Raw genomic sequence first — 26,210 nt, forward strand, 5'->3', positions numbered from 1 at the left:
TGATGACGTTTTACAAAGTCTGAGTAGGAGCTGCAAGCTCTTGAATATCGAATAAGTTGTTATATTGCTACTAAGGTGGGGGAAATTTATAATTTCAAAATTAAAATCGTCTCGTTTGTCATAGATTCTGGTACTGAGATGACTGTGTAAGTCAAATTCGAGATATAAGTCTAAAAATGAGGCGGAGGAAGCTGTGGTACGCGACATATCAGAAAACGGGAGCGATGAGAGATCAGTTTTTTAATTAGATTGGAAAACTACTGAACTCGATGATATCTTTTACAACGATATATATATGAAACAACGATATATATGAAACAACAAAACAATCAACAAATAGGCATTAATAATCGTGTATCAACTGAAATCTCGGAAAAGCTGAAACCAAGATTAAAGTTAATAACCTGTTAAAATGTGAAATAATGCCAACCTACACAATAAGTTCGTCGGATGTAGCCCATGTACTGTGGAGATGATTTTATACAATAGCGTCATATGATAAGTAGTACAGGAAGACACGATCTCGTACTACGAAAAGCTAAAAAGCAAAAGATAAGGTAGGGCTAAGTTTCCTGGTATTTGTTATACTCACAGGGTCAACATATTATAACATTGTCAATACTTAAGTCTATATCGTATGATTTCAACATTTCTAATTTTACAAATCATTATAATCCATCAAAATCACGGTTATGTATCGCTACATTATGATATAGATGGGGCATACAAAGTATAGAATTCAGGATTAATGTACAGGAAAATGAACAAAAAAATAATAGAAATTAGAGGATAAACGACAGAAACTTTAAAGAATGGAGAAAAAGGAATTAGAAACTCAAACACTAAAGAAATGAAGTACCCCTTATCTATAGACCATAGCTCCTGTCTGATGCTTAAAATAAAAAAATGTTACTTGATATAATTATGTTAAATGTCTTTTTTACCAGATTTTCATAATGTGTTCTTACATTGTGCTGTTACACAACTGTCCTAGAACAAGTTTGGAAAGCTATGGGGCGCCCGCAAACATGTTTATGAACTGTAGCATTCTTTATGTATTAAACTCAGTATCCTAAATCAGGAACCTGTCAAATAGTCGGTCTGTTTCATGATGTTACTTATACTGCTATGTATATTGGTCTTTCTTTAATGCTGGAGTGAAATTTGCAGTTCGTCAGTCATCGGGTATATTTCCTTTCTCAATTGAAAAATTGTATATGATTGTTTAAGATGGGAATTCATTGCAATTTGGCTAGTTATTTCGGAATCATTTGTTTGATGTTGTCTGATCCAGCAGCCTTGGTGGGTCTGTCATGAGGGTTTTTTTTTCTTCAAAATCTCTTTTACTGATGGCACACGCAGCGGTTTTTTTTGCTTTTGGTTGTTTGTCATTGGGTTGGTGTTCATTTTTGAATACACACTAGATATCAAAGAATGGCATCAAGTCTCCGAATAATTTTAGTAAGGACAGTTGGTGATAAGCAGGTCCATGGTATTTCAAGTTCATTTCTCAGAGTTGGCTCTTGAACTAATTCTATGGTGTTTTATTTCTAGTTGGCTCTTGAACTAATTCCATGGTGTTTTATTTCTGGTTGGCTCTCGAACTTATTGGGTTAATCCATTGTTACAACAATATCTGTAACTTAGGTGGTAAACACACGGTATACGGTGTTCTGCATCATTTTGTGTTTGGCCTTGTGTTGTGTTGCGCTATTTCATTCGTGAATTGTGTTGGTCGATAACATAAAAATTCTCATTTTTGCTCAGCCTACCAATTTAAATTCTAAATTGGTTATTATTATTTTGATAACATCACACGATATAAAGTGTCCACGTTGACGGCCTTGACGTTCGCGTCGACTTTAAAAAAATGGCGGGAAAAACATATTGATTCAGATTGAAAACGAGACGATGTAAACAATACTCACACGTGTTTGCATTTGAAGTTTACGTAACCTGGAAAATGGCATCGAAAGCTAGAATTGCTATATGTCTGCTGCGAAACGATTTAAGATTACACGATAACGAGGTAAAGATATTGGTTAATGCTTTTCAGATAGTTTAAAATATTTTTTATAACACGTGAACTTTTAACACACAACGAAAACAGAGATATGTACCGGGAGGTCTGACGAAAAAATTATCTCAGAAGTTCTTGACCACATCTAAAACAAAATTGTCTCAAACTTTAGTGGTGACAACAGCTTGGTTTTAAAAGTTAAAAGTTTTTTTTAATCATTAACAATATTGTTAAACCAGGCATGCGCCGGAAAGTAATCATCAACCAGTTGATGTTTTTCTGTATATAAAGAAGAAGAAGAAAAGTTGCAATAACGGGTACAAGTCAAATCGGCATCTGTAAAATTTGGGTGTGGTAAAAACAGCTGAAAAAGCATTTGAATTTTCAACAAAGATTTCATTGTGGGTCTCATGTGGGTTTAAGCGTGACGCGGGATTGCAGATTTCTTGTAAGTGTGACACTTGAAAGTCAAATTATTGTGTTGTGAAAACGGGAAATGGGGTCTTGCGGGACCCGTGAAATGACCAAAAATTAGAATTGCTTACGTACATAGTGTAAGCGGGATGCAGGAATTTGACAAAACAGTAACCGGGATCAGAACCCCCCAATGAGACCCCCTTCGCTAATGACAAGAATAGTCATTCCTTAAATAAATTATTTAGTCTAGCTTGATTTACACATACTCTCATTGATGAGTTCTTGGTAATCTGTCTTGCATGCAAAATGACCCGGGTTTAAGTTGGTATTTCAGAAGAGTTTAGATATCCATTATCTTGAAATTACACATTAAATTGAAGAAAATATACATGTGTACTGAAAGTCTTAACTCCCAAAAAAATATTAATAAGACGATACTTCTGGACAACCCCTTGTTTATTTTAATCTTTTTGCTTAAACATCATTGGCACTCACACCACATCTTCCTATATCTATATAAAAGGCTGAAAATTATACATATTAAACATATTTAACATGGGTGTGACGGGGTGTCGAAATAATTATCTCAGGTGCTGATTTAACCAGGTACCAATTTGACTAGTATGCAGGGTACAAATTTGACTAGAATTCACAATAACAGGCTCATTGATGCAGCATTTGGATATCTTTTTTACTTTGATTACACTTTATATTTACTTTTCTTACTGTTTTATAAATAATTTCCAAATATCCTGACAGAGGCAGATTTAGGGATGGGACAGGGTGACATGCCTGGCCCCCCTTAAGGAACAACAATTATGGTTTATTCACACTCTTTTCCTATTTCACTCCAAACTTTGCCTAGTTTGCCCTAGATACCAGGCCATTCTTATAAAAGGGGAAGGGAGAGGGATGTGTCTTTTTTTGGGTGATGAATATAAAAATGAGAAAGGAAATGGGGAATGTGTCAAAGCAACAACAACCTGACCATAGAGCTGACAACAGCAGAAGGCCACCAATGGGTCTTCAATGTAGCTAGAAACTCCTGCACCCAGAGACATTTGAATGTGGACATATAGTTGGAACCCCCTTTTTTATCCTGGGTTGGGATCCCTCCTTTGAAAAAAGGCATGATCCAACTAAACCCTGAGGATAATAAAGTCCATGTCTCTGTCATAGATGATAAATTTGTTGAGAAAAGCTGTTTGTTAATTTTTTTAAATCATGTTCATATTTAATAAATTCTATTCATTTGAAGCATCCAGAACTGTAGTCTCAAGATGAAAATTCTAATAAAATATGAACTAGGTGAAATTTAAAACTGTCTTCTACTGTGAACACTTAAATCTTTCATAGTGAAACAATTTATGTAATACCCAAATACAAGGTAGGGGAAGTATACTGTTACTAACAGCAGTTCAAGGCCAATAACAACTAATGAAAAATCATGCATCTAAGACTAAAATTTAAATCAGTGCACATCAAGCAACCAAAATATTTAGTGAATAAACGTCATAAACAGTCAGAGAAAATATGATCTTGAGGAATGTCAAGATACAGGTTTCGATGGGTTAAAGAGCCATGAATATGAATGTCCATATGTATATACAGTCGATTCCACTTTAATGCATACCCCTTAATAGCATAATTCGGTAAATTGCATAATTTTCTCCTGCACAAAACCATTTCCCATTCATCTAATGTTAAATTGTTCAGTTATATGCATAGCCTTACAAGTGGCATTTCGGTTAATTGCATAAAAAAATTCGCCAGCTAGATATGCTTAGTTAAAACTGACGAGATTTTCGACTGGAAACGGCAATTTGGTAACTATATTTTTCTGGAATGCATCATTATTTTCGTTATTATTTCACATTTACTTTAGTGTTATTTGAATAAAGTTATAAAACAGTTTCATTCCTGTTTATTTGATTATAAAAAAGGCCTTGATGTGTACTTGGGTAAAGTTTCCCATATTCTATTTTAAGCCTCAAGGTCATAAAAATGTCAATCAGCTGATTGTTGTAAAAACACAACCATTCTATGATCTTCTATCTCAAAAGGTGTTAATTATTGATTGGATTTCAAACATTGTTTATAGATAACATTTTGGGTGAATTTTTAAAACATAAACGCCTGCTAATTATCGATCATTATCCAATGTGTAATCTCATAATTCGTGTACATTTATGTTAAATATTACAGGGCATTTATATATGGTTGAATAAATAAACTGAAACAAAATGTGTTTATAAACTTTATTGAAAGAATACACAATGAAATAAAATGTACAATACTAGATAAATAACTTTTATTAGAATAAATAAGCATTCAATATGTTGTGAGTGGATTATGGACGTCATCTTTCTTCAGGGATTTCTTTTACTGCTCTGCACTATCGATGTTATGTGACTTGTAATTTGGCATTTCGGATATAAGCATGCTCCGCTTTATTGTATTATTTTGTCTTGACAAATAGGCTATGTAAATAACTGGAAAAACTGTAACAATAATTAACTTGAAGTTTGATTTTAATTTACTGATTACAAAAACAATATTAATACCAATAAACAATATTCAATGAACTAATTACAGTGTTGAATTGGTAACCTTTCCAAATAATTTATGTAAAAGGATTGATAAGTTTACCAGGATCATTTCTAAATTTCCTGGCTAGAGGAACAACATCTCCCTAAAAATGAGAATTACTGTTCTATTCTGTTTAAAATTCGTTTTCTACAGATACAACCAAACTTCAAAACCAAATCTTTACATCTAACGAAGATTTGAGTAAAGGTGTTAAGTAATCTGTGGTGAGGAAATCCATGCAATAATTTACAAGTAATACATTGATTAAGATAATTAAATTCTGTATCAGATGAACTTATTAGTGTTTAATTTATCCATTAGTTGCTTTGCAACACATATATAATAACTAAAAAGAAAATAGGATTTAGTAAGATTAATTGCCTGTAAAACATTAAGCATTTCAAAGCAAACTTGACTTGCATATTTCTAACTTTTTTTTTGTACTGTTATCATAGTTATATATTTTTCTATTTCAGGCACTTTCCTGGGCTTTTAAAAATGCTGATTTTGTGGTACCACTGTATTGCTTTGATCCTCGTCATTACAAAGGCACCTGGCATTTCAACTTACCAAAAACAGGCTCACACAGACTGAAGTTTCTCTTAGAGAGTGTTAGTGATCTCAGAAATACATTGAGGCTCAAGGGGAGGTAATTACATTTATATTTTTTATGTAAGTTATATTAAGACTTGATCAAAACACTATGAAATATTTATTTAGTTATAAACTTTGATTCAACTTGAAAATTAAAATTTCAAATCTACAAGTCTCAATTAAAGCTTCAAGTGCTGTTTTTATCTTTTTTTTAACTCACCTGGCCAAGTGAGCTTTTCTCATCACTTGGCGTCTGTCGTCGTTAACTTTAAAAAAAAAACTTCTCCTCTGAAACTACTGGGCTAAATTTAACCAAACTTTGCCACAATCATTATTGGGGTATCTTGTTTTAAAATGTGTCTGGTGACCTAGCTTACAAACCAAAGATGGCCGCCATGGCTAAAAATAGAACATATTAGGGGTAAAATGTAGATTTTGGCTTATAACTCTAAAACTAAAGCAAATCTGACATGAGGGTAAAATTGTTTGTTAAGTGAAGATTTATCTGCCCTGAAATTTTCAGATGAATTGGACAACCAGTTGTTGGGTTACCTTATATTGTCAAGATATCATTTCTCATCTTTTATAAGTCTTCAACACAACAGAGTTTATTAAAACAAATTTTAAGTGTTTGTTATAATTGATAGTTTTATTTTACAGCAATTTGATAATTAGAGTGGGGAAACCAGAAGTCATTGTACCAGAATTGGTGAAGACATTGAGTGATGTTCAGAATCTGGTATTTCATGAAGAGGTACATTTTGTAACTACATGTATATTTCTCCCAGTTTTGCATTTGAGGATACATGTAATACTTAAATTAATCAAATGTTTTTAAGGTGGTACATAACACTACAGGGAGATAACTCTGTAAAATCAACAGAACATTTTAATGACGTTGTGTTCATAAGAGAATATTAAGCTTCTCAATGATCAAAATAAGTGTTTGTCAAACTGCTATGTAACCAGTGTAATTTTTCTGATAAAACAATTGGTTCAAATTTTTTGATTTTTTAATATTTTTGTTAACTGGTCAAATTAAATAATTTGTCAAAATTTTAAGATAATTAAACGAGCCAAATTAATTTTAGTTTAAGTGTTAGGTACCACCTTAAAGTTGGTTGTTACAGATAAAATGAAACAAAAAGAGACTTTTTTTTCCTAAGTATATACAAGTGAATTATGGATATACATCTCGTCTAAACATCAACCCAACAATGTTAGATCTGTAAATTTGCTTTCACAAATTTTTGGTTCTTCCCTCGCCAGGATTCCAACCCATGTTACTGTGATATTGTGACACCAAATCGCCTGCACTGCAGCCGTCCCGCTAGACCACACGACTACAAGTGAATAATGGTATATTGAATAATTTGAATGAGGGACATCCATATTTTGTAAACAATCAACTTTATGGTTGATATCTTTTTTAAAGAACAGTAATGTTGATTTTGTTCAAATTTTCAGGCTTTAAGTTTTCTTATTCCAGGTGACCTATGAAGAGTTGAAGGTCGAAAAGGCATTGACACATTGTGGAATTGATGTTAAAACATTCTGGGGACATACATTATATCATAAAAGTGATCTGTCTTTCAGTGTTAACAAGTAAGAAATAATATGCGTATTTTATATAGATGTTTTAAATATATGACATTTGACCTATCTGATTGTTATTATACCAAAATATTTATTTTACCAAATCATTGTTTCAAATCTGCATTATAGTTTAATTCTTATTCTTAAAGGCTTTTTACAACAATGATATAATCATATGAATATGGGTGTGAGATATTCTTATCTTGGTTAGAAGTATATACCCAAATAACATTTTTTTTAAACTACAGCATAATTGTATCACATAATCTGTTGCTTTCCATAGACTCAATGGTTATTTGTTTTATTCAATCATATGGGCTTTCTCTTGTATTTCAGTTTACCTGATGTTTATACCCAGTTTAGGAAAAGTGTAGAAGCCAAATGTCCTGTAAGGAAAATTATAAATGTGGATGATGTCAAACCAGTTCCTGAAGGTTTAGAAGAAGGACAGATTCCTACAATGGAAGATTTAGGTGTTAAATGTTAGTAAATACATATACAAAAGGAATTCACTTACTAGAATCATATGCAAAACAGTGTGGCTGTGGCCATTGATTGACGTCCTAAATTATCCCATTGACTGAGACAGATTATGTGAACGTTTGTCTGTAACGACCACTGCTCACTATGTACTTGTTAAAGACACTTAAACTGTGGGGTTACCAAAGGTTCTCAATACCTAAATAAAGTAATTCGAAAAATTAATCATGAATGACACGATGATTGTTATGATTTATATCAATAATATAAATCAAAACATAAAGGTTATTCCTGATTAATTTTTCGGATTATTTCATTATTAAAGGCATTTAAGAAACTTTGGTGACCCTACAGTTTAAATTCTATAATAAGTAAGTAGTGAGCAGTGTCGTAACAGACAAACTTTCACATAATCTGTCCCAGTCATTGAATGATTTAAGGACGTCAATCAATGGTCACAGCCACACTGTTTTGAATATGATTCTAATAATTGTTAAAAACAAAATGTACACCAAGTTTGCTTCAGTATTTTAAAAATCTTCTCTTATGGATTTACATGAATAGAAAAATATGTACATTTAATCTTAAATTAAGGGGAGATAATTCAATTTACTGTACATTAAGAAATTTTTGCAATGTTTTCTTTAAAAATGCGACTGGGTTATAATCCCAATAATTTAAACTCACATTTTGAAATATTTTATATGAATTAAACAGGATTTTTCTCAATGACGCAAAAAATAAAATCACATTTAAGTCCAAAATGACAAAATTCTATAATTAATACATTTATTGATTTCTGAATTTACAGTACTTACCTCATTATTGCAGTATTTATTAACAATTTATAAACTCACCATCTCTTAACCCTTTCCTCCATAATGACGCCTTTTGACGCCACCCTCTTTACTCCATAATGACACCTGTGTAGTACCTTAGTTGAAACGCGTTGACTCAAAAATGTCAGCATCAGACTTAAAAAAAATTGTATCCAATATGAAAAGAAGATTCATGAGAATATCTGTGTTGAATTTCATCGATGAAATATTTGTTTTCACAATGCATTAACACTTAAAATCGGATGATTTTTTTGAAAAAAATCCTATGTAAATCAAGTATGTTAAAAAAAAAATCCATGGAGGAAAGGGTTAATGGCTAGATAGATATAATGAAATTTGATAGATGTAGAAAATTATATAACGATATGCAAAAAGGAATATAATTCAGGTCCCACATGTTAAAGGGGAGATAACCAAACTGGACTTAATCTTGCAATATAAGGTAACAGTCTTGTAAATGCAACTCCTAAACAGATAGACAGGTATTGATGTAACAAAGTTCTATTTACTGCCTGGGAATGTGCATAAGCAAGATTAATACAACCAGGCTCACTGTGTAATGTTAAAATAATTTTTTTTTAAGAATAGTCAACATTTAGTATGATTTATGAACTAGATTGGAATGTATTTGTTGTAGCTGTTCCTGTGGATCCCAGAGGTGCATTAAATTTCAAAGGAGGAGAATCAGTGGCATTAGATAGACTGAACCACTACCTATGGGAAACAGACAAGGTGGCAACATACAAAGAAACTAGAAATGGCATGATTGGTGCAGATTATTCAACAAAGTTTTCAACATGGTAATTTATAATTAAGTTTCAATAAATTACAAAAAATTGATATTGAGTTTGTACTTTAATAAACAGTAAGAAAAAAAGAAGTCCAAATGATAAATAAGAAATATGAAATATGAAATGACAATTGTAAACACAATAGACAGATTTTTTGGTCTATTTCTTATAGAGATTCTTGGAATTGACCTTTATAAGCAACTGCCAATCAATCAATCAATCATACTGAGACAGATACCAAACACTTATATACATAAATATAACATTGAGCTCAAATAAGAATTTTTATTTCCAATGAATTGTGTATTTCTTTTTTAAAGGCTGGCTCATGGCTGCATTTCACCACATAAAATATATTGGGAGATAAAAAGGTATGAACAGGAACGAACTGCTAACCAATCAACATACTGGGTAATCTTTGAATTGCTTTGGAGGGACTACTTTAGATATGTGGCACTCAAGTATGGAAACCAGATCTTTTATGAAGGAGGTTAGAATTAATTGAATTCGCCACTTTTTACTTTTTTTCATCAAACATGATATATTATTTTTATTTTGTCAGATTTAACCTTTCAATAATGTGTGCAGTCTTGAAATTTTTTATTTGACTAATTTAATATAAAAACAAAAAAGATTTAATATTTTCCCCTAGAAAAGATAGTTTCAGTGCTGAATTTCTGTATATTTATTTTCTTTTGATGCATATCTGTATGTAAATGTATAAATTATTAACCAGTTTTAATTGTTGGTAGGTGTTCAGAATAAGAGAATACCATGGAAACAAGATAAAGTTATGTTTGAAGCATGGAAGGGTAAATATTTATAACTGTCTAACTTGTACTTGCACCAAAATAAACCCAAAGAAGACTTCATATATTACAACGCACCAAATTAAACCCAAAGAAGGATACATATATTACAATGCACTTAAATATACCCAAAGAAAGCTACATATATTACAACGCACCAAAATATACCCAAAGAAGGATACATATATTACAACGCACCAAAATATACCCAAAGAAGGATACATATATAACAATGCACCAAAATAAACCAAAAGAAGGCTACATATATTACAACGCACTAAAATAAACACAAAGGAGGCTACATATATTACAATGCACTAAAATAAACACAAAGGAGGCTACATATATTACAACCTTAGAAGGATATGAAACCTGTACAAGGATATAATAAATTGAATAATGGATATAAATGTCAAGGCAATACATGTTATGATAATGACTGCTTGTCTTTAGTGTTCTTGCACTCTTTATATATATAGGGAGTTGTATAAAGTCATGTACCAGTATAAGCTCGCATTTTAATGCATTGTTCTTTATAAAGTTCTGAAGGTCGAATTTCTTTTTATATTAGCTTAAAATGTTTTGACATCGGACTCGGACTTCTCTTGAACTGAATTTTAATGTGGGTATTGTTATGCGTTTACTTTTCTACATTGGCTAGAGGTATAGGGGGAGGGTTGAGATCTCATAAACATGTTTAACCCCTCCACAATTTTGGCATGTCCCAAGTCAGGAGCCTCAGGCCTTTGTTAGTCTTGTATGATTTTTAATTTTAGTTTCTTGTGTATAATTCGGAGTTTAGTATGACGTCCATTATCACTGTACTAGTATGCATATTTTTAGGGGCCAGCTGAAGGACATCTACGGGTGTGGGAATTCTTGCTACATTGAAGACCCATTGGTTGCCTTCGGCTGTTGTCTGCTCTATGGTTGGGCGGTTGTCCCTTTGACACATTCACCATTTCCTTTCTCAATTTTATTATCTGGTGATTATTGATTTAGATATGTGGATTAGAGAATTTTTCCTTTGGTACAGGGTGGTATCAGTCACCTTTCACTTGGCATGTTAGACTTATGACTTTCTCACTATTTATAGCATTGTAAGAAATCTATAAAAGCAATAGAATATTTCCATTTTCAGATGGTAGAACTGGTGTTCCATATGTTGATGCAAATATGAGAGAAATGGCTGCTACAGGTTTTATGTCAAACAGGGGGAGACAAGTAAGATTTTGTTTTTAAATTTTGAAAGTTTTTTTTTCTATGCATGTTATTTGTAATGATTCATTTTGACTGAGATTATGTTATTTTGAATGAATGGGTTTGTAAATAAAATAAAACTTAATATGTTCTGTTCACTTCTTGCAGTTTTAAGAATCAGTTTTTTATTATAAATTTCTTTCCATAAAAAAGAAAAATCTGCATGCATCCATTTTGTATGTAAGAATGATCATGGTTATATATTTTTATTGCAGAATGTTGCCAGCTTCCTGACAAAAGATTTAAAACTTGATTGGAGAATGGGTGCTGAATGGTTTGAATCTCAACTTGTAAGTGATGATTCACGATTGTGAAATCAATATTAAATCTATCATTTTTAGCTCACCTGGCCCGAAGGGCCAAGTGAGCTTTTCCCATCACTTTGCGTCCGGCGTCCGGCGTCGTCCGTCGTCTGTCGTCCGTCGTCGTTGTTAACTTTTACAAAAATCTTCTCCTCTGAAACTACTGGGCCAAATTGAACCAAACTTGGCCACAATCATCATTGGGGTATCTAGTTTAAAAAATGTGTGGCGTGACCCGGTCAACCAACCAAGATGGCCGCCACAGCTAAAAATAGAACATAGGGGTAAAATGCAGTTTTTGGCTTATAACTCAAAAACCAAAGCATTTAGAGGAAATCTGACATGGGGTAAAAATGTTTATCAGGTCAAGATCTATCTGCCCTGAAATTTTCAGATGAATCGGTCAACCTGTTGTTGGGTTGCTGCCCCTGAATTGGTAATTTTGTGGAAATTTTGCAGTTTTTGGTTATTATCTTGAATATTATTATAGATAGAGATAAACTGTAAACAGCAATAATGTTCAGCAAAGTTAGATTTACAAATAAGTCATCATGACCGAAATGGTCAGTTGACCCGTTATGGAGTTATTGTCCTTTATAGTCAATTTTTAACCATTTTTCTTAAATTAAAGTAATCTTTTACAAAAATCTTCTCCTCTGAAACTACTGGGCCAAATTCAATCAAACTTGTCCACAATTGTTATTGGGGTATCTAGTTTAAAAAATGTGTCCGGTGACCCGGTCCACCAACCAAAATGGCCGCCACAGCCAAAAATAGAACATACGGGTAAAATACAGTTTTTGGCTTAACTCAAAAATCAAAGCATTTAGAGCTAATTTGACATGGGTTACAATTGTTTATCAGATCAAGATCTATCTGCCCTGAAATTTCTATATGAATTAGACAACCCTTTGTTGGGTTGCTGCCCCTGAATTGGTAATTTTAAGGAAATTTTGCTGTTTTTGGTTATTATCTTGAATATTATTATAGATAGAGATAAACTGTAAACAGCAATAATGTTCAGCAAAGTAGGATTTACAAATAAGTCAACATGACCGAAATGGTCAGTTGACCCCTTTAGGAGTTATTGCCCTTTATAGTCAATTTTTAACCATTTTTCATAAATCTTAGTTATCTTTTACAAAAATCTTCTCCTCTGAAACTACTGGGCCAAATTAATCCAGACTTGGCAACAATCATTTTTTGTGTATCTAGTTTTAAAAATGTGTCCGGTGACCTGACTATCAAATCAAGATGGCCGCCACAGCTAAAAATAGAACATAGGGGTAAAATGTAGTTTTTGGCTTATAACTCAAAAACCAAAGCATTTAGAGCAAATCCGACACGGGGTAAAATTGTTTATCAGATCAAAATTTATCTGCCCTATAATTTTCAGATGAATCTGACAACCCATTGTTGGGTTGCTGCCCCTGAATCGGTAATTTTAAGGAAATTTTGCTGTTTTTGGTTATTATCTTGAATATTATTATAGATAGAGATAAACAGTAAACAGCAATTATGTTCAGCAAAGTAAGATTTACAAATAAGTCACATGACCGAAATGGTCAATTGACCCCCTAAGGAGTTATTGTCCTTTAAAGTCAATTTTTAACAATTTTCATAAAATTGGTAAATTTTTATTAACATTTTCCACTGAAACTACTGGGCCAAGTTCATTATAGATAGAGATAAATGTAAGCAGCAAGACTGTTTAGTAAAGTTAGATTTACAAACACATCACCATCACCAAAACACAATTTTGTCATGAATCCATCTGCTTCCTTTGTTTAATATTCACATAGACCAAGGTGAGCGACACAGGCTCTTTGGAGCCTCTAGTTTCTTTCCCTTTTCCTAGATGTATAGCATAAAATTCTGCATCTTGATGCTATTGAAATATATATAAACCAAACCAATAAGTTGAAATAGTATGCTAGTGAAAAAGGCTAAGTCCTTAACCAAAGCTCATTCTGCACATAGAATTATAATCAAATAACTTTAAATGTGTTTTTAGCTCACCTGGCCCGAAGGGCCAAGTGAGCTTTTCCCATCACTTTGCGTCCGGCGTCGTCCGGCGTCCGTCGTCGTTAACTTTTACAAAAATCTTCTCCTCTGAAACTACTGGGCCAAATTGAACCAAACTTGGCCACAATCATCATTGGGGTATCTAGTTTAAAAAATGTGTGGCTTGACCCGGTCAACCAACCAAGATGGCCACCACGGCTAAAAATAGAACATAGGGGTAAAATGCAGTTTTTGGCTTATAACTCAAAAACCAAAGCATTTAGAGGAAATCTGACATGGGGTAAAAATGTTTATCAGGTCAAGATCTATCTGCCCTGACATTTTCAGATGAATCGGTCAACCCGATGTTGGGTTGCTGCCCCTGAATTGGTAATTTTGTGGAAATTTTGCAGTTTTTGGTTATTATCTTGAATATTATTATAGATAGAGATAAACTGTAAACAGCAATAATGTTAAGTAAAGTAGGATTTACAAATAAGTCAACATGACCGAAATGGTCAGTTGACCCGTTTAGGAGTTATTGCCCTTTATAGTCAATTTTTAACCATTTTTCGTAAATCTTAGTTATCTTTTACAAAAATCTTCTCCTCTGAAACTACTGGGCCAAATTGAACCAAACTTGGCCACAATCATCATTGGGGTAACTAGTTTAAAAAATGTGTGGCGTGACCCGGTCAACCAACCAAGATGGCCGCCACAGCTAAAAATAGAACATATGGGGTAAAATGCAGTTTTTGGCTTATAACTCAAAAACCAAAGCATTTAGAGGAAATCTGACATTGGGTAAAAATGTTTATCAGGTCAAGATCTATCTGCCCTGAAATTTTCAGATGATCCAGTCAACCCGTTGTTGGGTTGCTGCCCCTAAATTGGTAATTTTGTGGAAATTTTGCAGTTTTTGGTTATTATCTTGAATATTATTATAGATAGAGATAGACTGTAAACAGCAATAATGTTTAGTAAAGTAGGATTTACAAATAAGTCAACATGACCGAAATGGTCAGTTGACCCGTTTAGGAGTTATTGCCCTTTATAGTCAATTTTTAACCATTTTTTGTAAATCTTAGTTATCTTTTACAAAAATCTTCTCCTCTGAAACTACTGGGCCAAATTAATCCAGACTTGGCAATAATCATCTTTGGGGTATCTAGTTTAAAAAATGTGTCCGGTGACCCGACTATCAAATCAAGATGGCCGCCACAGCTAAAAATAGAACATAGGGGTAAAATGCAGTTTTTGGCTTATAACTCAAAAACCAAAGCATTTAGAGCAAATCCAACACGGGGTAAAATTATTAATCAGATCAAGATCTATCTGCCCTATAATTTTCAGATGAATCTGACAACCCATTGTTGGGTTGCTGCCCCTGAATCGGTAATTTTAAGGAAATTTTGCTGTTTTGGGTTATTATCTTAAATTTTATTATAGATAGAGATAAACTGTAAACAGCAATTATGTTTAGCAAAGTAAGATTTACAAATAAGTCAACATGACCGAAATTGTCAATTGACCCCCTAAGGAGTTATTGTCCTTTATAGTCAATTTTTAACAATTTTCATAAAATTTGTAAATTTTTATTAACATTTTCCACTGAAACTTCTGGGCCAAGTTCATTATAGATAGAGATAAATGTAAGCAGCAAGACTAGTAAAGTAAGATTTACAAACACATCACCATCACCAAAACACAATTTTGTCATGAATCCATCTGCTTCCTTTGTTTAATATTCACATAGACCAAGGTGAGCGACACAGGCTCTTTGGAGCCTCTAGTTTTTTACACTTGCAAATAAATTTTAAAATAATTTTAAAATAAAAATGACCTTCAATATTGGTCAGTCCATTTATGTTTTCTCTTCCATAACTATACACTGCCTGTCTAGATCAACTTCATACTTCACACAATTATTGCACATGAGTCAAAGATGTGTCCTGACATTGACCATTAAAATTTTAGTTGTTATATATTTTGAGGTATATACTTTCAATGTCTGTAATTTTGGTTGTGTGGATTTTCCTGGGAAAACTTCAAACATTAGATGCTTTTTGAACACATTGGGGATCCTGATATATATTTGGAAATAGTGTCAGTGTTACCTTTATACTGCCTTTTTAAACTGTAGTAATTCTTCAAACAATTGTTGCCCATCTTTGATGACATGTGCCAAAACAAAGTCTTCCTAAGTCAGTTATATTTATGAACTGTCTTTGTTATTCCAAGAAAAAAAACTTGTAGAACTATATCAATAGGTCAATGATGTGTGATTATCTGGTCAATATTAGTTTTACTTTTGGAAAAATTATATTCATTTAACCATGTGAAAAAAAAAAAAAAAGTAAACATCAAAGATGCAGTCACTGTAAAAAGGAATGTTCTTCCCCTTAGACCCAACCAAAAACACCCAATGCATTTGAAAATAGTAAACTTGGAATTCATTTATTTTTGGGGGTATAATTTTCGTTGATTGATTGAAACCAGCATTTTTGTGGGTACTGTGAAAGTACTTTAATTCGTGGGTATCAATTTTCGTGGATTGAGCAATATTTACATGTTCATGGGTTTTTAAATTCGTTGATTTTAGTTTTTCTAAAAACAAAAATGAACCAGATGCTCCGCAGGGCATAGCTTTATACGACCGCAGAGGTTGAACCCTGAACGGTTGGGGCAAGTATGGACACAACATTCAAGCTGGATTCCGCTCTAAATTTGGATTGTGATTAAATAGTTGACACAGCATAGGTTTCTGACACAGAATGAATGTATTCAAATGAACTTAAAATTTTTGTTTTCTCTTAGAGCAATTCACTATGCTGTTGAATATTAATCCTCTCAAAAAAATGTTTGAAGAAATTTTCTTTTTATTTATGAAATTTTAAAATGAGAAAAATTGAACCCAATTTTTTATTCACATCCCCCTTTCCCTTATTCCAAAACTAATTTCAATTTAAATATTCTAATGAAGTTTGCAACAATTACTACTCATTTAAATACATCATAAAATATTAAGATGTAAAAAAACTGCTTGTTATCACTGAATGGTAAAGATTATTTAAATTTATCAGTTGGTAGAAAAAGTGAATATACATTGTATATTGTATATAACAAAGATTTAAGTTGATTCTGGACAAAGAAAGATAACTCCAATTTAAAAAAAATTCTTGCAGATATTTCTTGCTTACTATACTGGACAAAGAAAGATAACTCTTAATTAAAAAAAAATTTGCTATTTCACAATATTGTGAAATTAGATATTTCTTGCCATTGCACAATACTGTGCAATTGAAAAGACTTGCTATTGCACAATACTTAATATAATAATTTTAGATCCTGATTTGGACCAACTTGAAAACTGGGCCCATAATCAAAAATCTAAGTACATGTTTAGATTCAGCATATCAAAGAGACCCAAGAATTTAATTTTTGTTAAAATCAGACTTAGTTTAATTTTGGACCCTTTGCACTTTAATTTAAACCAATTTTAAAACTGGACCAAAAATTAAAAATCTACATGCACAGTTAGATTTGGCATATCAAAGAACCCCAATTATTCAATTTTTGATGAAATCAAACAATGTTTAATTTTGGACCTCGATTTGGGCCAACTTGAAAACTGGGCCAAAAATCAAAAATCTAAGTACATTTTTAGATTCAGCATATCAAAGAACCCCAAGGTTTCAATTTTTGTTAAAATCAAACTAAGTTTAATTTTGGACCCTTTGGACCTTAATGTAGACCAATTGGAAAACGGGACCAAAAATTAAGAATCTACATACACAGTTAGATTTGGCATATTAAAGAACCCCAATTATTCAATTTTGATGAAATCAATCAAAGTTTAATTTTGGACCCTTTGGGCCCCTTTTTCCTTAACTGTTTGGACCAAAACTCCCAAAATCAATACCAACCTTCCTTTTGTGGCCATAAACATTGTGTTTAAATTTCATTGATTTCTATTTACTTTAAAGTTATTGTGCGAAAACCAAGAATAATGCTTATTTGGGCCCTTTTTTGGCCCCTAATTCCTAAACTGTTGGGACCGAAACTCCCAAAATCAATACCAACCTTTCTTTTGTGGTCATAAACATTGTGTTTAAATTTCATTGATTTCTATTTACTTTAACTAAAGTTATTGTGCGAAAACCAAGAATAATGCTTATTTGGGCCCTTTTTTGGCCCCTAATTTCTAAACTTTTGAAACCAAATCTCAAAATCAATCCCAACCTTTCTTTTGTGGTCATAAACCTTGTGTCAAAATTTCATAGATTTCTATTAACTTAAACTAAAGTTATAGTGCGAAAACCAAGAAAATGCTTATTTGGGCCCTTTTTGGCCCCTAATTCCTAAAATGTTGGGACCAAAACTCCCAAAATCAATACCAGCCTTCCTTTTATGGTCATAAACCTTGTGTTAAAATTTCATAGATTTCTATTCACTTTTACTAAAGTTAGAGTGCGAAAACTAAAAGTATTCGGAAGACGACGACGACGCCAACGTGAGGTAGCACTCCACAGTTAGATGTGTAGTTTCGCATTTTGGCCCCTGTGAATTTTTCAAATATGAGAGCTAGTGTGCAATAAAATTCATTTTTGGATAGCTGAGTATTAAAATAACCTTTGTATTGGGTTTATATGAACATCAAGGTTATGTAATGTATGTAATATAGGCTGTTTTCTGTATGACAGTCCGTATTTGCATGTCCCTACCATACACTGGTCTGGCAATTATTGCAATTTTTTTTTCCAATTTTTTATCGCACGAACTTTGTGATTGGATTTTACGAAAAAATGAGGCGAAAGACACCCATTTTTTATTTGATCATTAGGAAGATTTAGGGAAACAGTTTCTGAAAAGGTATCACTCAAAGGCATTGAAATTCTAGTTTGATCCAAATTTTTGGGTGAAACGTGACATGTTCACCCCCCTTTTTGCAATATTTTATGGGAAATAAATGCAGAATGTTGCCATGGATACACATAAAAGGAATTAATTTTCACCCTTTTCACTTTTGAAAATCAAATCTATGGAAGATACTGATTACATACATATGCACATGTACAACACAAACAGTTAGGTTAATGTATTAGAAATCCAGGAATAGGAGATGATAAAACATTTTGTGGCTCATTTTTAATTTTATTTTCTAACTGTGGAGTGCTACCTTATGGCACACCAGAAAGTACAGAAATGCACTTTTAAAGATAAAAAATACCACAAATCTTTAGTCTGTTATGTTCTTGTTTTAGTTCTGAAGGTAAAATATCTGCTAGGGAAGCAATTTATGTTTATTTTATTGTTTACTCTCCTTAGCAACCAAATATACACATTTTGACACTTAGACATGTTGCGGTCTTAAATTTGTACTCCATTAGCTTTGCCCTTGTAACCAAAGATTGCGCTTTATATGATATGCGCTTTATATGATATCCTCAGAATGTATCGCTTTATATTTGTGAATGCGAATAAGTCAAATAAACATTTTTAGCAGGATTTTATATAATAATTTGGCATTAATTACATTTAATGATGCCAGTATGGCTAGAAATTTATACCCTGCTTGAGAGCTTCTAAACCAAGGTTAGGTATGCTATTTACAGCAAAAATGACCTATAAGTACTTTTAAATACCTAAAAACTGTACAATTTGTCCTCTTTTAAGGTAATTTTATGATTTTAAATAAGATAAAGGGGAAGTTTTTAGAAATTTACCCCAAAATTGAGACAGACTTGCAGTTTTTCACTATGATCCATCATTTATTTTCAAATCACTTTTTGTCGCGTTTCAACATCAACTGCTTACCTTCATAAAATCTTTATTACTGAACCAATTTTAAAAACTAAGGTACCATTTTCATCGTAACAGCTAGTAGAACACAGAAAATATAACAAAAATTGAGGCAGGAAGGGAAAAATTTCACCTTAAGGTAGCACTCCACAGTTAGATGTGTAGTTTCGCATTTTGGCCCCTGTGAATTTTTCAAATATGAGAGCTAGTGTGCAATAAAATTCATTTTTGGATAGCTGAGTATTAAAATAACCTTTGTATTGGGTTTATATGAACATCAAGGTTATGTAATGTATGTAATATAGGCTGTTTTCTGTATGACAGTCCGTATTTGCATGTCCCTACCATACACTGGTCCGGCAATTATTGCAATTTTTTTTTCCAACTTTTTATCGCACGAACTTTGTGATTGGATTTTACGAAAAAATGAGGCGAAAGACACCCATTTTTTATTTGATCATTAGGAAGATTTAGGGAAACAGTTTCTGAAAAGGTATCACTCGAAGGCATTGAAATTCTAGTTTGATCCAAATTTTTGGGTGAAACGTGACATGTTCACCCCCCTTTTTGCAATATTTTATGGGAAATAAATGCAGAATGTTGCCATGGATACACATAAAAGGAATTAATTTTCACCCTTTTCACTTTTGAAAATCAAATCTATGGAAGATACTGATTACATACATATGCACATGTACAACACAAACAGTTAGGTTAATGTATTAGAAATCCAGGAATAGGAGATGATAAAACATTTTGTGGCTCATTTTTAATTTTATTTTCTAACTGTGGAGTGCTACCTGATAGCAATATATGACGAAAACGTTTTCAAAATTTGCGGTCGTATAAAAATTGAACCTAATTTTTAATCACATCCCCCTTTCCCTTATTCCAAAACTAATTTCAATTAAAATATTCTAATGGAGTTTGCAACAATTACTACTCATTTAAATACATCATAAAATATTAAGATGTAAAAAAACTGCTTGTTATCACTGAATGGTAAAGATTATTTAAATTTATCAGTTGGTAGTAAAAAGTGAATATACATTGTATATTGTATATAACAAAGATTTAAGTTAATTCTGGACAAAGAAAGATAACTCCAATTAAAAAAAATTCTTGCAGATATTTCTTGCTTACTATACTGGACAAAGAAAGATAACTCTTAATTATAAAAAAATTAGCAATTTCACAATATTGTGAAATTAGATATTTCTTGCCATTGCACAATACTGTGCAATTGAAAAGACTTGCTATTGCACAATACTTAATATAATAATTTTAGATCCTGATTTGGACCAACTTGAAAACTGGGCCCATAATCAAAAATCTAAGTACATGTTTAGATTCAGCATATCAAAGAGGCCCAAGAATTTAATTTTTGTTAAAATCAAACTTAGTTTAATTTTGGACCCTTTGCACTTTGATTTAGACCAATTTTAAAACTGGACCAAAAATTAAGAATCTACATACACAGTTAGATTTGGCATATCAAAGAACCCCAATTATTCAATTTTTGATGAAATCAAACAATGTTTAATTTTGGACCTCGATTTGGGCCAACTTGAAAACTGGGCCAATAATCAAAAATCTAAGTACATTTTTAGATTCAGCATATCAAAGAACCCCAAGGTTTCAATTTTTGTTAAAATCAAACTAAGTTTAATTTTGGACCCTTTGGACCTTAATGTAGACCAATTTGAAAATGGGACCAAAAATTAAGAACCTACATACACAGTTAGATTTGGCATATTAAAGAACCCCAATTATTCAATTTTGATGAAATCAAAAAAAAGTTTAATTTTGGACCCTTTGGGCCCCTTTTTCCTTAACTGTTTGGACCAAAACTCCCAAAATCAATACCAACCTTCCTTTTGTGGCCATAAACAATGTGTTTAAATTTCATTGATTTCTATTCACTTTAACTAAAGTTATTGTGCGAAAACCAAGAATAATGCTTATTTGGGCCCTTTTTTGGCCCCTAATTCCTAAACTGGTGAAACCAAAACTCCCAAAATCAATCCCAACCTTTCTTTTGTGGTCATAAACCTTGTATCAAAATTTCATAGATTTCTATTAACTTCAACTAAAGTTATAGTGCGAAAACCAAGAAATTGCTTATTTGGGCCCTTTTTGGCCCCTAATTCTTAAAATGTTGGGACCAAAACTCCCAAAATCAATACCAGCCTTCCTTTTATGGTCATAAACCTTGTGTTAAAATTTCATAGATTTCTATTCACTTTTACTAAAGTTAGAGTGCGAAAACTAAAAGTATTCGGACGACGCCAACGTGATAGCAATATACGACGAATTTTTTTTCAAAATTTGCGGTCGTATTAAAATTAAAGCCTTTAGAAATGAGGGTTATAAATACAAATGTAGTTTGGATTAAAGGAAATTACCAAGTAAACATTGACCCGTATAAATCGTAGTGAAAACTCTAATCAACCAATGATAAAATGATCAACAGATTAAAGACCATTGAAGGTGTTAGTTAGGCCATAAACATATCATCGAAAGAAAACAGTAACATAAACAAACGCTATAAAGGTATCTTGAATTGTCAAATAATTCTGATGAAAATCAATCCCAGCATGAAATTATTATTTCCCATATGTATATATATGAGAACTATGAAGATATAAAATGAACACTTTATCATACTCGCATATCAAACCGGAAATCTGACTTTCATGGATCAGAAATAGTTTTTATGAGAATTAAAAGATCAAATGTTCTACAGTTTATGTTATCAAAGATTAAATGGGTATACTCCTACATGCGGTTGTAGTTCTGTGACTGCTATTAATTATATAAAGTCTTCCCAGATTTAGCGTTATTCAATATCTTCTCTAGATCATATCAGTAGTCAAACCTACCGATTGGGATCTATCCATGTCTTGATTTGGACAATGACAATAAAAGACGATAATAAATTGCATGAAATTAAACCAAATTTAGGCAAACCTTTTGATAATATTATATGCAGAAAAGATCAGTGTGTTATTACTAGATGTCGTATTGGTCATACTAGAATAACACACGAGTATCTTTTAAAAAATGAAGATGAACCACAATGTGTTCCTTGCAACTGCAAGTATACTATTAAACATGTTTTAATTAATTGTATTGACTTTGCTGATATTCGTAAGAAGCATTTCACTGTCAATAATATGTATGATTTATTTAATAATGTTCCATTTACAAATATTGTTGCTTTTTTAAAAGAAATTGGAATTTATTATAAAATATAAAAATGTTATTATATTTAAATCGATTTTAATTTTTATCACGTTATTTTACTGTTGATTTTTATTTGTATATAATCAATTTGCTTTAGTCAAGAATTTTAGTGTATTGAAGGACCTTTTGTCTTATTTTAAAAATATGCTTTAAATTGTAAAAATATTCGAATTAGCTCTCGCCGCGATATAGCCTTTTTGTGCTAATGCGGCGTAAAGCAACCAACAATCAATCAATCAATGAAGATATAAAATGAACACTTTATCATACTCGCATATCAAAACCGGAAATCTGACTTTCATGGATCAGAAATAGTTTTTATGAGAATTAAAAGATCAAATGTTCTACAGTTTATGTTATCAAAGATTAAATGGGTATACTCCTACATGCGGTTGTAGTTCTGTGACTGCTATTAATTATATAAAGTCTTCCCAGATTTAGCGTTATTCAATATCTTCTCTAGATCATATCAGTAGTCAAACCTACCGATTGGGATCTATCCATGTCTTGATTTGGACAATGGTTGGTTTATTTCGTTGGACACTTAAATTCGTGGATGAAGTGATCCACGAAAACCACAAAAATTGGTACCCCACGAATAAAAGTACTGTCACAGTATTTGATTTTGTGGTTTTGTAAATCTTTGCATACAAAGACTAAGAATAGTGTGTGATTGTTGAACATTTGAATTTGTGGTCAACTGTACCCTCAAAAACCACAATATTGGTATCCAATGAATAAAAATTACTCCACAGTATTTCCTAATTTCTTTGGAAAGCATGATTTCGAACAGCTTAACTTATCAAATTAAACTAAGAAGCCTTACACCAGTGACAAGTGTGGTTTTATAATATTTTTCAATTGAACCATTATAGATAGATCATGATGTAACTAGTAACTATGGTAACTGGTTATACAGTGCTGGCATTGGAAATGATCCAAGAGAGGATAGAAAGTTCAATATGGTCAAACAAGGACTAGATTATGACCATGATGTAAGTATTCTTTTGTAACGCAAATACTTTATATAAAGAAATTTTTTATGATACTTTTGAAAATGCAAATATTAATGGGCAAAAAAATGCTTAGAAATGAAGTCACATTTAAAAAAAAAATCATACTTCTATTTGTATATTCAAAAATCTGAAAATCTTAACTGGTTCTTTAGATGATTTCCCTTTTAAAAAGAGCATCCTGTCTTAATGTTCTCAGAAAATATATTATCATGTGTATTTCATAAATTGAGCTTAAAGTACTAAGGGAGATAATCATTTCAAGTATCTACTGGTAGATTGATTGATATTTTATTGAAGCCTTTATTATTCCAGGGAGAATATGTTAGACTGTGGGTACCAGAATTAGAGAAGATAAAAGATGGATCAGTACACCATGTCTGGACTCTGTCTAATTCAGTCTTGGGTAGAGCTGAGGTCTCATTAGGGGAAACTTACCCAAATCCTATTGTCATTGCACCAGAATGGAGCAAGCACACAAATAAAAAATCTGTAAGTGTATTTGTATGCCATATTTATGATATATAAGGGGACATTGTTTTTTTTTTTTGGTCAGTTACTAATTGGTTAACTGTTTGAAAAAGTATTAAAAACAAAAACTAGTAGACCGATTGATACCCCCTTGTTACCAACATCACCTTAAAAATCCTTTTATTAAAGTTTGAGGTTTTTTTCTGTGTTGATCATCCAACTTGTCCAGATACAAAAAATAAGATATTGTGTATAACATGCAAAATCCGTAAAACAAGATTATGTGTCCAAAGAACAACAAGTTAGACTTGGGTAATTATATTCACATGTTCAGTGAACAACGAAATCTGGATCAAAACCCTCATTTGACAAATGTATTTGATAGTTTTCTTTATAATGAATATGTGTACTTGGTTTCAATTTGATGTGACCACAGCCGATCTTTAACCTTTTAAACTTGAAAACTGCTTTAAACCAAATATTTAACCTATGTTATACTAAACCTTTAAACTCCTTGAACCAAGACTTGGTATACTACAGTTCCATAGAAAATGCTAGTGCTAGTGGGGCATTCGTGACACATTCTTGTTCTATAGGCTATTATTAAAACTATGGCAAAATCATGAAATCAAGCATTGAACATTTCTCACTAACACAAGTTGGATTCCTCAAATGTTTTTCTGGCTATACTGTTGATTTTGTTAAATTCTACAGGATAGTTAGGAATGTTGATTTGAGTACCCGTATACCTACTGTTTCTCAACAGATTTTATTTGGTGAAAAGTGGTCAATATTTTAATATAGTCTGCTCAGAGCATTTACTCATTGCTTGTGATGTGTACTATATTTGGTGTATGAAAATATTTTATGAACTATATGTCAGTCGGGCAGATGCCTGGCATGGTTCATCTGACCTCGTCCTCATTTTCATGGTTCATTTGTCAATGTTTAGTTTTCTTGGTTAATTTTAAGTTTATGTGACAGTTGAAAAAGCTTTATATTTAGGACTACCAACATAATATCAATGATCAGTAAAGAAGGAGAGACATTTCAGCGTGTGCACTCTTGTTTATTTACATATACTTTTTCTTGCAGGGTCAAAATCAAGGACCCCCACAGAAGCAAAACAAAGGAATGGATTTCTACTTTAAAGGTTCACAGAAGCATTGATATGCACAAAGTGATTAATTGTTGAATCTCCATGACTGAACGATATTATTAGTGCAATAATTATATTTTTTTCTCCTCAGCATATTTGGTAAATTAGAATGAAATGTCTGAACTTAGATGAATGACTGTAAAATTAAGCAACCATTTATTTATAAATAAAAATGAAATAGTTTTTGTTTTCTTATGCTTTATAAGATGCATTCAATATCATTTTCTATAATATACCATTAATACTGAAATTCAGCTTGAAAAATTCGTATGCGTTATGACCTGAGATTAGATTTTCATCGTTACAGGTTGACAGGTATGCTATATTAATATTGGTTAAATTTCAAGGGATAGTTTTATGGTGATAGAAACTAGTGTACCCAATGTTAAATATCAAGGATGCAGACATTGTTGTGCTAGACATACCTCCACTTGTAATTCAATGTATCAGTTAACAGGAAGAACTTGTCAAACTGGGAACATTAGCAACAACCAGTCCTGTTGAGCTGCTGACCAAATATGAAGAAGACATTCTATTCAATAATACAATTGTAAAAGAGAAATGTTTGAGACACTTTAAGTTCCTTCAGCATATTAAAAAAGAAAAAAGATGAACAAACAGGAAGTAGGTATCTGACAAAGCTAAAAGTATTCAAACATCATAACTCATCACTGTCAAACTGCTGAACAAATATAAAGTCATTCAGTTTGGGAATTTCTGAGAGATATTTAAATGTGGCAAAGTTACTGATTGGATGGACAAGGTAATTGCAATATAGCACTAATTCTAGAATGAGGTTGTTTTTTGGTGTGTTACTT

At 32.1% G+C, this 26,210-nt stretch overlaps 1 protein-coding gene across 1 annotated transcript; it reads left to right on the top strand.

Annotated features, from left to right (window-relative positions):
• The first annotated feature begins 1,885 nt into the window (after nt 1-1,885).
• On the top strand, nt 1,886-25,571 carry LOC134712071 (cryptochrome DASH-like). Its single transcript, XM_063573212.1, has 13 exons — nt 1,886-2,029; nt 5,503-5,675; nt 6,281-6,374; nt 7,110-7,225; nt 7,553-7,698; nt 9,173-9,335; nt 9,647-9,816; nt 10,079-10,138; nt 11,277-11,359; nt 11,611-11,685; nt 23,625-23,744; nt 24,078-24,254; nt 25,329-25,571. Exons 1-13 carry the CDS (start codon nt 1,964-1,966, stop codon nt 25,401-25,403), a joined length of 1,518 nt encoding a protein of 505 aa, XP_063429282.1. The 5' UTR covers nt 1,886-1,963; the 3' UTR covers nt 25,404-25,571.
• Nucleotides 25,572-26,210: the final 639 nt, after the last annotated feature.

This window comes from Mytilus trossulus, chromosome 3 (assembly GCF_036588685.1).
Source record: "Mytilus trossulus isolate FHL-02 chromosome 3, PNRI_Mtr1.1.1.hap1, whole genome shotgun sequence".
Taxonomy (NCBI): Eukaryota; Metazoa; Mollusca; class Bivalvia; order Mytilida; family Mytilidae; genus Mytilus; species Mytilus trossulus.

Bases quoted from the DNA above. Each gene is read 5' to 3' on its own strand.
- LOC134712071 (XM_063573212.1), top strand. From the start codon at position 1,964: ATGGCATCGAAAGCTAGAATTGCTATATGTCTGCTGCGAAACGATTTA. The intron at 10,139-11,276 runs GTAAATATTTAT...TTCCATTTTCAG, and splicing joins TATGTTTGAAGCATGGAAGG to ATGGTAGAACTGGTGTTCCA. The intron at 23,745-24,077 runs GTAAGTATTCTT...TTATTATTCCAG, and splicing joins GACTAGATTATGACCATGAT to GGAGAATATGTTAGACTGTG.